Here is a 13,063-nt window from a genome sequence, read left to right as displayed (position 1 = left end):
CACCGATACCTACATGGGACCTCAATTTTGTCTTGGAAAAGCTCACACTGCCTCCTTTTGAGCCAGTCAGTACAGCTGAGATTAAATTCTTATCATGGAAAACAGCTCTGCTCCTAGCAATAACTTCAGCAAGAAGAGTCTCAGAGTTACAGGCATTAATGGCAGTGGAACCTTTTATCATTTTCCATCTGGACAGGGTTTCTCTAAGGACAAACCCAACATTTATGCCAAAGGTAGTATCCAGTGTGGCTCTTAACCAAACCATTCATTTGCCTACTTTTTATCCAAATCCCCGGAATAAAGGGGAGAAACTTCTGCATTCTTTGGACATACACAGGCAGTTACACTTCTACTTGGGCAAAACTAAAGCTTTCAGGAAGACTGAGCAACTTTTAGTGGCATATGCTGCAGGATCACAAGGAAAGGCTATCTCAAAGCAGACTATTTTAAAATGGATAGGACACTGCATTCATTTCTGCTATACACAGCATGGCAAATCAGTGCCTAAGGGCATTAGGCCAGATTCGACCAGGGCAGCAGCCACATCAGCAGCCTTTCTCAGAGGAGTACCAACCAAGGAAATTTTGGAGGCTGCAACTTAGAGTTCAGTGCACACTTTTACCAAGCACTACCACTTACCTCTTTACTCTAAATCCAGAGCAGGCTTTGCCACTGCAGTTCTGCAGGGCCTCATAGCCACTCCTAATTCTATTTAGACCCAGCCGCCCAACCTCGGCTTTGGGATTCAACCCAAGTGTAATGACTGCAACAGTGAAACACGAAGAACATAGTACAGTTGTGTACCTACCATAAATTTAGATGTCCGAGTGTATCCACTGTTGCAGTCCAGGTTACCCACCCACCATCCCTCTTTCTTTGCTGGGACTTATCTGTACTTCTCTATTCTATACAACCTATGTGGTGTATTTGTTGTAGATGAAGGTATTGTTTATTTTAGTGTATGCTTTTTATAAGCAATGTTTTTAGCCCACCCTTTTGGGGGCACCTGACATCTGGGGCAAGACAAACTGAAGAAATTGGCTTCTGCCGCATCTTGTATACCCCCTGGCGCACTGACGTCAGGGAAGAGGCGACAGCAACGGATGCCGGACCAGGACTTTGGAATTTAGGCCGACTGCGGGTAGCCTGCCAGCAGGATAAGCCAAGTGTTATGACTGCAACAGTGAATTACGCTCGAACATCTACATTTATGGTAGGTATACAACTGTACTCTCTCTGTCTTCCTTCAGAACCAGTATCTAAAATATTTCCATAAGGGCCATCCAGGAGGACAACCTCGAATCTGTCCTGCTGATAAATGACATTATTCCACATGCAAAAGTTATGTACTGAAATTGATAATAGAGGTGGAAGATAATGTCCACCCATGTTAACATGTCTCTTCTTTCAGCAGTGTCAGATAGCTATGTTTTTTTTTTTGAATTTGCGAGTGTTGTGTGAATTTATTGCTATGACATACTCGAGATGTGGAGTGGAAGCTGTAACAGAAGGCATTTAGTTAAATCCATATCCAGCTCCTGACAAGTGGAGTATCTCAGGGTTCAGTCCTGGGACTGCTCTTGTTTGGCATTTACTTCTCTGAAGTACAGGCCAACACTGAGGGACTCTGGCTAACAACGTTTGCAGATGACTGCAAACTGGGAGCCATTATTGAATCCCCAAATGATGTGGATATTCTAGAAAAGGGCCTTACAGAAACAGATGCTTGGTGCCAGAGCCATGGACTCAAGCTTAATCCCAAGAAATGTATAGTTATCTCCTTTGGGAAAAAACATATAGCCATGAATTACCACATAGGTGGCAGTACACTAAACACCGAAAGTGTGATGACAGACTTATGGACACAGGTGGATAGTGGTCTCACCTTCGATAACCACATCGCCAGTACAGTCAGAGAATCCTGTGTGGCACACCTCATCACTAAGGGCTTTTCATCCAGAAAAAAGGAGGTCATTGTCCCACAGTACTCATCCTTCATTAGACCCATTATAGAGTACAACGCCCCATTTGGTATGTACCTCACAAGACATCTGCAACAGCTGAAAAGACCACAGAAATATCTCACTAAAAGAATCAAAGGCCTAATACAGATGCCCTATGCTGACAGAATAAAAAAAACTCCAGCTATACTCAGTGGCATATTGTCTACTCAGAGGCGATCTGCTTAACATACAAGGCCATGTCAAACCTTGAGCTGTTGGACATGCTCCACTTAAAGAAATCCCAATCCCTCAGAGCCACACGCTCCAGAAATCTAAACCTTGTCATCACAATGAGCAAAACATGCTGGTGGGATAGGTTCCTGACCCAGAGACTCCCCATCCTCTGGAATAGACTTGCCCATACATGTCGAGCAGAGCGCCACCTTGGCCCTCTTCAAAAGGAACCTTGACTATTGAGTTGGAGATAGGAAATTCACCCCGGGGATCATGTCAGTCAGGGTGAGTCCAGGGAAGTAAATATTGTGGAAAGAAATATCCAGGGAATTGCTATGGCTAGGCTTGTATAGGCCCTAGGGTCAATAGCCTAGTACTAACCTATGAACCTATGTATGAAAAGGAAGGAGCTGTAGCTTCGAAAAGTTTCAGGTGCTGCGCTAACTTGAAAACTTATGGTTTCATCTTTAAGCCCTGCTGGTTAATGAGGATGGGCCTTCTCGTCCAGCTCTATCATTTTGGTGAGCAGGTATCTTTCATTCAGTCTTTATGGTTCCAGTAAAGTTAGACTAGAGAGAATGCGGTTTCTGGAATGATTGCCTTAATATCAGCTGAAGAAGGGCATAACTAAAGCTAATATTAGAGAATTTGAGCTAATATTACCAAAGTAGGTAAGCATTTGTATGATTTACTGGATTTTTCGTGCATGCTGTATACAAGGATAGGTTTCTATTATTTGGCTGAATAATAAAATTATGTAAATGTTTGTTAAATAACTTCTTTTCATTTTATTTAGCAGTGGTCATTCCAGGTCTCCCAGCCCAGCTGGAAGCAGAGGACGTTCATCTTCTCGTTCCCGCTCACGTTCCTCAAGATCATCTCGATCATATTCCAGGTCTCGATCTAGATCCCGCTCCCGTTCTCGTTCTCGATCCAGAACCTATTCACGTTCACGATCCAGGTAATTAAACAGAATACTTCATTTGGAAATTTTGCTGTGTTCAGATGCTGTAATTATATCAAAAGGTGCTTCAACAAAGTATTAGTGTAAGGGAGTGCACACTTATGCAACCAGCTTATCGTACGTTTGTTATTTTTTGTTTTTTCCTTTATCACATTTGTTTGTTTTTCAATTGAATTGTACAGGTTATAGGTCACATTAAAGGGGGGAAAAGTTTTTAAATGATTTATTCTCATTTTTTTTATATCACAAAAACCTGGCATTTTAACAGGGGTGTATAAACTTTTTATATCCACTGTACAAATATGCTTTTTCAACAAATGGGTCTATATTTTTATTTTGAGATATACACGGTATATTCAATCTGTTGTGAATCACTCTGGATAAAGTTGAAAACAGGCACTGTTTAAAAAGCTTAAATAAATAAAATGAATCTGTTGGGTAGAATGATAACACATGATTACATTCAGTGTACTGGCCATCACTCATTTTTCAAATATGTACTATTATCAAGGCACACAAGAAAGATGCCTTAGAGTAAGCGTGTGCATATCAAAAGGCAGAGATGAAGTACAGAAGGAAGGCACCCTGTGGAGGTGACAAATATTAATGAGCAAACATGACAGTATCGGATTCAAATTGAAATGAATGTCTGTGGAGGTGTTTGATGCAAATAACATTACAAGAGAACACCGCAAAATTTCTTCTGAAGTGCAGAGTTGATACCTCCTTACTTCAGCAGGAAACACAACAGTCATATGTCTCTGAAGGACTTCAGAAATCATAACATGTGAGGGCAGTTGAAAAACAACGACCCAGAGTATGTTCAATAGGAAGGGAGAGGCATTGTAAGGAAATGTCAGTGATTCCATCAGAAAGGCAACTGCAGACATTGGGAGTCCTGTGTAAATGAGTCTGCCTGATATTTGAGAGAGAGACCCAATCCTCCAAAGGCAGATGTCCTGTCTGGTGGACCCCAGCCATAAACAAACTATACAATAGAAGGAGGAAACTACTACATGATGGAGCAAAATCCCAAAAAGGGAAGGCATTTCTGATCAGTATTAGCAAAAACTACAGGCACTCATAAAATCGTCTAAGGCCAGCTTCGAGAGAAAAATTGCACAGGACACTAAGGATAATCACAAGGCTGTCTTTAGTTATGTTAGGAACCTGGGTGGGCATTCCCAGATATGCTCAGAATTAGTCCAAAATGACAAAAAATACACCGAACCCACAGACATTGCCAACATCCTAGCTGACAGGTTCAGCGCAAACTTCTCTCCCCCCCCCCACCCCACCAAAAGGTCAAATATCTATCCCAGCAGAGTGCTGCCCCCCTGACATCTCAGATGCTCAGGTAAGAGCCTCCCTCTCCAAAGCAAAAAACACAGCATCAATGGGACCAGACGGTGTCCCGGGCTGCATCCTACATGAGCTCCAAGAAGAGCTAAACCCAAACATAAAACTACTGTTCAATCTCAGCCTTACTACAGGATATATACCCAAAGAGTGGCGTACAGCAACAGTGGTCCCTCTCCACAAAGGTGGTGCCTCAACGGATCCTGGAAACTATCGCCCCATAAGCCTGACTAGCTTGGTCTGCAAAGCTATGGAAAGGATCATCATGGACCTCATAAATAAAGATATTGGGGACCTACAGACACTGGATCCTACCCAGTTCAGCTTTAAGGGCAGATCCTGCCTCTTAAACCTGGTTGATTTCTTTGAAACAATCACCAAGGCCATTGACGAGGGGAAGGTGGTCCACACAGCCTACCTGGACCTCGCAAAAGCCTTCGATACAATACCCCACTCGGGCATTATAGATAAGCTCACCAGCTTAAACATAAACCCCTATGTCACTAGATGGGTTGCAAACTGGCTCAAGGACAGAACCCACATGGTTAGAATTGCTGGAGCCATGTCAGACTCCAAACCAGTTACAAGTGGCGTCCCACAAGGCTCAGTCCTGGGACCTCTCTTATTCGGTATATATTTCTCGGAGGTACAGGCCAACACGGAAGGACTGTGGCTGATCAAGTTCGCAGATGAATGCAAACTGGGTGCCATAATCGACTCTCCAGCCGACACAAGCATCCTCCAAAAGGGCCTCATAGAAACAGACAACTGGTGCCAGAGCCATGGCCTCAAGCTAAGCCAAAAGTGTATAGTCATCCCCTTTGGCAAAAACAAAGTGCCCACAAATTACCACATAGGTGGTAATCCATTAAGTACAGAAGAAGTAATTAGGGACCTGGGGACCCAAGTTGATAGCAATCTCTCATTTGACAACCACGTGGCCAAAGTGGTTAGAAAAGCATTTTATATAGCCCACCTAATTTTGAAGGGATTCACATCTTTTGCAACCTCTCCAGTTGTTGCAGGTGTCTAGTGAGGTACATGCCAAATAGGGCGTTGTACTCGATGATTGGCCTAATGAGAGAAGAGTAGAGGGAGACAATGACCTCTTTCTTCCTGGATGCAAAACCCTTAGTAATGAGATGTGCCACACAGAAGGACTTTCTGACCACAGTGGCAATGTGGTGGTTGAAAGAGAGGTTGCTGTCAACCTGTGTTCCCAGATCTCTTATAACGCCTTCTGTGTTCAGTGGACTACCATTGATGTGGTAATTCATGGGAATCGGGTTTTTCCCAAAGGGAATGACACATTTTTGGCATTGAGCTTAAGGCCATGGTTCTGACACCAAATGTTGGTCTCAGGCCTTTCTGTAAGATGTCAACATCACTTGGTGAGTCAATAATAGCTCCCAACTTGCAATCGTCTGCAAACTGTGTCAGCCAGGTTCTCTTCATGTTAGCCTGGACTTCAGAGGAGTTGATACCAAACAGGAGAGGACCCAGGACTGAACCCTGTGGGACTCCACTCATGACTGCTCGGTAGTCTGTCTTGGAGTCAGCTACTTTCACACTGTGGGTTCTATCTGTGAGCCAGTTTGCAACCCACCTAGTGATATAGGGGTTGATGCCTAGCTTACTGAATTTTTCTATGATTCCTGAGTGGGGAATGGTATCAAAGGCCTTGGCCATATCAAGGTAGGCTACGTGAACCACACCTTGCCTTTATCCTCAGCTCTGGTGACTGACTCAAAGAAGTCAACCAAGTTGAGCAGGCATGATTTACCTTTCACAAAACCAAACTGTGTGGGATCCAGAGTTTGGAGATTCCCTATATCTTTTTTATTAGGTCCATGATGATGCATTCCATAGCTTTGCATATCAGACTTGTTCGGTTAATGGGGCGATAGTTCCCAGGGTCTGTAGTCGCTCCTCCTTTGTGGAGAGGGATGTCTGTAGTAGTGTGCCATTCTATAGGGACAAAGCCTGAAGTCAGGCTGTGATTGAACAGGGCACACAGGTGAGGTGCCGGTTCACTCTGTAGTTCATGTAGCACACAGCCAGGGATATTGTCAGGTCCCATAAGAGCTGTATTCTTAGCCTTGGACAGTGCTGTTTTAACCTGTGCAGCAGTAATGCTGGGTGCTTGGCAATCTACTGTTAATGTGATAGGTCCTTTGGGAGGGGAGAGAGGGATAAAGTTGGCACTGAATCTGTCTGCCTGTATATTGGCAATATCTGTTGGCTTGGTATAGGAGGTACCATTGTGCAGTAGCTCAAAGCAAATCTGGGAATTGCCATGGAGATACTTTACATAACTATAGAAGGCCTTGTGGTTGTCTTTACTATCTGCCATAATTCTGTTTTCATAGCTAGCTTTAGAGGATTTGATGAGGGGATCTCAACTTTTTGTTGAGGCTGATAAAGGAGTTTTTCCAGTCTTGGGACTTCACCTTATTTCGCATCAGTTTCCTCCTTGTGTTGTAGAGTTTGTTTATGGCAGAGTACTACCAGATTGGCTTCCTATTTTTGGAGGAGAGAATCTTGGTTCTATTGGGTATGGCGAGATCCATGCATTTGTGTATGTGTTCGTACAGTGCATTGGTGTATGATTCGGCAGTCTTGCAACTATTCTCCATTTGCATGGGTGCCGTGAAGTTAGCCACCTCTGTTTTTAGGAGCCCTAAGTTAGCTTTGGAGAAATTTTTCATGGTGGCTACCTTTGAGGGGGGGGGGGGGTGGATTTCCAAGGTGATTAGTTTGTGGTCGGATCTAACTAGGGAGGAGTTTGACTAATGGTGTAGAGCAACTGTCGCCCATGCTAGTAATGACCAGGTCAAGGATGTTGCTACCTCTAGTGGGGTAAGAACGAGCTGGTCCAGGACATTGGAATTAAGGAATTCCAGGAAACGTTGGGCAAGTATATTGGTACATGAGTAGTTTTCCCAGTTAATGGAGGGGTAGTTGAAGTCACCCAGTATGAGAGTGTTAGTTTGGACCCAAATATTCTACAGGGTGCTTAGGAACGTGCAGTGTGAGTTTTGGGACATAGTTGGGACCTATAGCAGGCTATGACCTGAATCGCTGTCTTACCCAGTGTTAGCTGCACCTGAAGTATCTCTGCATTATGTTGGGCTACCAGTCTGGAGGTGTGTGCATCCTTTATGAATATGGAAACTCCACTGCCTTTGGAGCTTTGGTCCAAGTTCTGGGGCCGAAAGGTGTGGAATGAGTTATAGCCTGGTAGTGCAAGGGTGCTTTCTGCTGCCTTGAACCAGGTCTCTGTTACAGCACAAATGTCGATGTTCTCCATTTGAAGGAGTGCTTTGAGCAAGTGCATTTTGAAATTGACTTCTAGCATTGAGCAGCATGACGCTTAGATTGCATTTGTTTGTAGCTGTTACGGTGGTAATTTGGTCTTTTGAACACCGCCTAAAAAGGCACTATAGGGGTGGCAAGAGCCTTGGCCAGTATCCAGAAGCCCAGGAATAACTGATGCAGGCCATCTCTGACAAAGCATCATCACGGTCTGTCAGTCATGTCATCCCAGGCAGACAGATAATGGATCCCCTTAGAATGACACCAGAAACTTTACCAATTGTTGAAATCAATCATTTTCTGCTTGTACTATGGTATCATTCTGGGTGATGGTAGAATGCTGCTCAGGGCTTGGGTCATACCTGCCTGGGCTACATAATCCGAGAGCTCTTCCATGTCTCTTCATGTAGTCCTGGGAGGTACGTCTCAGGTCATTCACACCCACATTTACTTTCTCCTCATTCACTAGTGAGTGGGACATCAGTGTGCCTCACTATAGAGTCACCTATGACTAGCGTGTTGGACATGCTGTTTTGCCTTAGGGGCTTTGGTTGAGTGGCACAATGTTTAGGAGAGTTGTGTGTCTTGTGATTAGTGTTTTGTTGTGCTGGTCGAGTGCTTTTCTGCCTTAGAGGTCTCTCCTGTTTGTATAGATTTTTATTGAGATCCTCCACGAAGGTGGGTGTGTTTTTCTTTTTATGTGAAGGCAGTGCTGGTGTGTGTTCTGGAGGGTTGTGTTTTCCATGTGGTGTGGTGCAAGTGTTGACCACCTCCTCTTGACCAGCTATTCTGGTCTTGGTTGGAGAATGCGCGTCTTCCAATTTGGATATACAAGTGCATCTCTAACAAGTCTGAGTGTTGTGAGGTAGGAGGAAAGGGTTGTCTGTGAACATGAGGCAGTTGCTACATTGCCTCAGGATTCCCAAGTTCACCAAGTTAATAGGAGAAAGCACAGGGAACTGACCTTTACACATGCCTGGAGGGGTGGCCATTAATAACTAGTACTGGAGCTGTTTTCTTGTAGAACGTTTAGTGCTGGTAGCACTTTTGTGTGCTACAATAATTGATATAAGATGTCTGGTAAAGTGCTAGACTAATGAGCTAGTAAAAGTGCAGTAGAGGAGAGAACTAGCAGATCTAAAGGAAAAGTTGAAGAGCAGACTTTGGCACCGCTCAGAAGCTTACAAACAGTCCTGGATGCAGCAAATCTGTATCTGGACTAGACTAGTTACAGGAAGGGCAGGAAACAAGTGCAAACGCCGGCTTTTACACAAGAAAGTTGAAATTGATGGAAAATAAACTGCCCAAATGGCCAGTGAACTACTGTTTCTGGGCCAGAAACCACTCCTCTTGTGGTAGACAGGCTACCTAGTGCTTACCACTCCCACTGATAAGCTAGAAGGCTTCCCTCCAACACAGAAAGGCTTGGGGGGCTTAGAAGCTTACAAACAGTCCTGGAAACAGCAAAGCTGCATCTGGACTAGACTAGTTACAGGTAAAGCGGGAAACAAGCGCAAACACAGGCTTTTAAACCAGAAAGTTGAAAGAGATGGAAAAACTGCCCAAACGGACAGTAAACTACAATTTCTGAGCCAGAAACCATTCTTGTGGTAGATAGGCTACCTAGGGCTTACCGGAAAGGCAGGAAACAAGCTTAGAATTTTTTTTTGTGAAGTGGAAAGGGAGAAAGGAGAAACAGAAGATAATTCAAGCATAAGGACCTAAGTGGCTTGCCCTTTTCAGATGTTCTCTCTGTATTGGGTAGAATGAGCTAGTGATACTAGACTCGGATAAAGCTGGGAAACAGCTGAACAGATGGGACTGGTCGGAGTGTCTGTAGCCAAAATATGATCTCACTGTACTTTGTTGAGTGAGCAAATGAGATAGACCCAGGAGGAGAGAGGAGTGTTCAAACACAAATTTACAGGAGGGGCAGGCAATTCTAAAGCCACCAAGATTAATGCCAGAACAAGAACAGGGAGGAAGGGCGGGAAACTAACTACAGAGAGAGACCACAGTATTCTATGAAAGAAATAAGTAGAACAATAAATAACTGTTCCTTCCTCCTCTGTTCTTTTCTCCAGTCTTTTGTGTTCTACCATGATGTTTCTGATGTTTTTGGTGGAACGTAGAATGTATTATACTACTAATACCTCACATCTCTCTATACATTGCACAGTTGTTTTTAAATTCTAGTAACTCATGAGAGAACTTTTAACTGTAAACTAAAAATTGTTACCTCCTACTACAACCCACCTTTACCCCACTAAACTAGTACTAGAATAACACACCGCGCCCTCCTACTTCTCATCTTCTGTGCGTCCTATGCTGCTTCTACTGGTAAACATGCTATTATGCTTCTGTCAGTATTTTGTAACCATTGTATAAACTTGTTCTCTAAAAATGAAACCAGATAATAATCATCTCTGTTATATGATGTAACTCTATTTGCTGTAATGTATGTATAGTCTTTTTTGACTGTATGTGGAGCTTTTCTCCCTGGGCCTCCGCTGAAAATTGGTATCTGCCTGGTCGGAGTTTCCCAGTAAACAAATGTAAATACATATATATATATATATATATATATATATATATATATATATATATATACACATATATATATATATATATATATATATATATATATATATATATATATATATATATATATATATATATATATATATATATATATATATATATATATATATACACATATATATATATATATATATATATATATATATATATATATATATACACATATATATATACACATATATATATATATACTATTGTTAAGCACTCCTTTGCCAAACTTAACTGCCAGTGCCCTGACCCTGCTTATTTATTTGTCCTTTCAAGGGATGTCGTTCCTCCTCCTCTTCCTTTGATGTCTTTTAGGTAGATTACTAGTCCACTTTTGTCCCACCCTTCTCTGTAAGCCATGAAGAGCTTATTCTCAATCACTTCAATGTCATACCCCCCTTCTGCATCCCTACCTGCAACCCCATAGTCTTTGTACCCAGAATTCTTGCACTGCATAGTACTTCAACCCAGACATGGTTTCAAGTCACCTTTGTTTAATTTGCTATGTTCTGTACCCCTTTTCCTGCTTTCTTCAGTCTGAGTGCCCATGTTTCTTCTTTTTTGTCATCACTCCCTCTTCCGTATTAGTTTACAGTTAGTTTGTGAAATGCACATTTCTAAGCCACCTCTGAACACAGCTGATCCATCTGGACATAGATGGTGCCCATCCCTTTTAAAGAGCTGGCTTCTGTGTTCATTTTCCTTCCATTCTGCTACTAGATAGAGCCTTTCTTTATTGGTCAGAGCTATTTGTATTCATTATATACCTTAATCTTCTCCTTCCTTAGTGTACTAGTTGCTGTTACAGCTAACACTTAGGATAATGCTACTTCCAGTCCTATGTATAATTATATGTGAATCTCCTTTATACCCCACCTATTAACTACGTTAACATTTTCTGCCCTACCTAGTTCCTTCCTTCACCTCCATTTCTTTGACTTTCTAAGCACTAATCAGATCTATTATTTGTTTTAGAAACCCACCCCTGCGAAGGCTCAGTGTTCAACATCTACTAATGTGCAACTATCTTTCATTCTGCAGTAGTTACCTTTATTTTAAATGAATGTAATATAATTAGTAAATATAAGTGTAATTGTTAATGTATATTATTTAAGATCTTTTAATGTACATTACTGAATGTCTGTCTAAAAATGTTTGCAACTTGTTGGGACTTTCTCCCCAGACCTCTGCTGAAAAGAGTACTTTGGACTGAACCCAATCAGACAAACTTGGTAAGCAAAAGCCAATAAAAAAAAATTAGTAAACCAAAAAATAAATCAAATCTCTCTGAAAGCAACTGCAGGCCTGCTTGCTACAATCTTTTATGATTTATTAATGCCAAAATGCACCATAACATATTGTATCCCTCCAGCTTGTTGACATGAATGATCTCTGCCCATGGTCTTATCAAGTCTAAAGCCAAAGACTGTTAACTCATCTCCTGTCTCTCTCATCCTGCGTCAGACCTCTTTATTCCCTTGGTGACAAAGTCTGTAACTACCAAAAACATCTGTCATTTGTATGTTGGTGGATCCATGGTGGTCTAGTGTATCCCTTCACATTCCAGTCACCATACTGCTGTTGAATAGCTGTCCGTTGTTACCCTATTTAATGCAATCTAGAATACCTTTAGAAATCTTGCTTTTGATTTAGAAAGGAATTTTTGTCCACTGGACTTCGCTGTGAATGCCACTTAAACATCTGGACATTAATAAATTATTCAAATTTACAGACACAATTCATTACGCATTTTTCAGTTTTAAGACGCACTGAGTATTCAAAAAGATAAGCTGCACAGTGCTCCTAACAACTGTGCTGTTGCAGTCTGGTAGCAATATGCAACTAACTAGCAATTCTGGCATATGCAAGAGTCGCATGGAACAATTGCTGATTATCAACTCATTTGCATATTTGTAAATTGAACTCTTAATGCAGTTAAACTTCATTAAGTGCTCCCCCACCAACCCATTCAATGCTGTTGTACAGATATGTACAGGTACGTACACACAACCTGATAACAGTCACAGGCATGTCCCTATACCGACACAGACACCTGGACAGTGTCACACACAAATGCCTGCGCTCGCATACATGTCCACTGAACATACCTGCTGTTCATAGGCAGCAATGGTGTTTACTATAAAACTGCTGCATTCAGCCATCACTGCTCATCTTTGAAATAGCAGAGTAGGGCTTGTGTTTGGTTTCCTTTACTGAATTATTTGAATTGTGGTGTATGGCTGTGGAACAGAACACACTTTACAGTAGCCACAGCCCTGGGCTTCTGTACTTGTATGTAACATTATCCAGCAGTGTTGGTGTACAGTTACAAAAAACAAGCTGAATGTGAAAATGTAGTGACATTCATAAAAGCAGCATGACAGTATTGTTACAAAATGTCTCACTGTAATGCCTCCTACATGGCAAAAATGTCCCCTACAAAATTAGCCAGGGTAAGCCAGCTACGAAGATCTTTGAATTTCTCCTTCATAGTAAAGTGAGCAAGTCTCTAGAAACAGGATTCCCAGTGTTTTACAGTATTCCCAGTGTTTTACAGTATGTTTCTGAACACCCAATATAGTCTTATTGGCTTTCTGGTAGTAACAGAGTGAAATGTTTTTGTAATTATCAGTGGTTTATGCTCAAAATATGTCAGTTC

The 13,063-nt window shown here is 42.1% G+C and overlaps 1 protein-coding gene across 5 annotated transcripts in view; it reads left to right on the top strand.

Annotated features, from left to right (window-relative positions):
* The window catches only part of LOC122817661 (calcium homeostasis endoplasmic reticulum protein-like), a gene marked incomplete in the record, with an annotated part of 1,194,300 nt that overhangs the window by 791,537 nt on the left and 389,700 nt on the right, over positions 1-13,063 (top strand). For 3 of the 5 annotated variants that reach the window (XM_044090727.1, XM_044090726.1, XM_044090724.1), the window contains 1 exon segment: positions 2,974-3,138. In XM_044090727.1, the coding sequence (XP_043946662.1) occupies positions 2,974-3,138 (165 nt within the window). 5 annotated transcript variants of the gene reach the window in all.

This window comes from Protopterus annectens, chromosome 13.part0, assembly GCF_019279795.1.
Source record: "Protopterus annectens isolate FY-2018-M chromosome 13.part0, PAN1.0, whole genome shotgun sequence".
In the NCBI taxonomy this organism is placed as follows: domain Eukaryota; kingdom Metazoa; phylum Chordata; order Ceratodontiformes; family Protopteridae; genus Protopterus; species Protopterus annectens.
The sequence above is the reverse complement of the archived record's forward strand: the minus strand, read 5'-3'. Positions and strand labels throughout refer to the sequence as shown.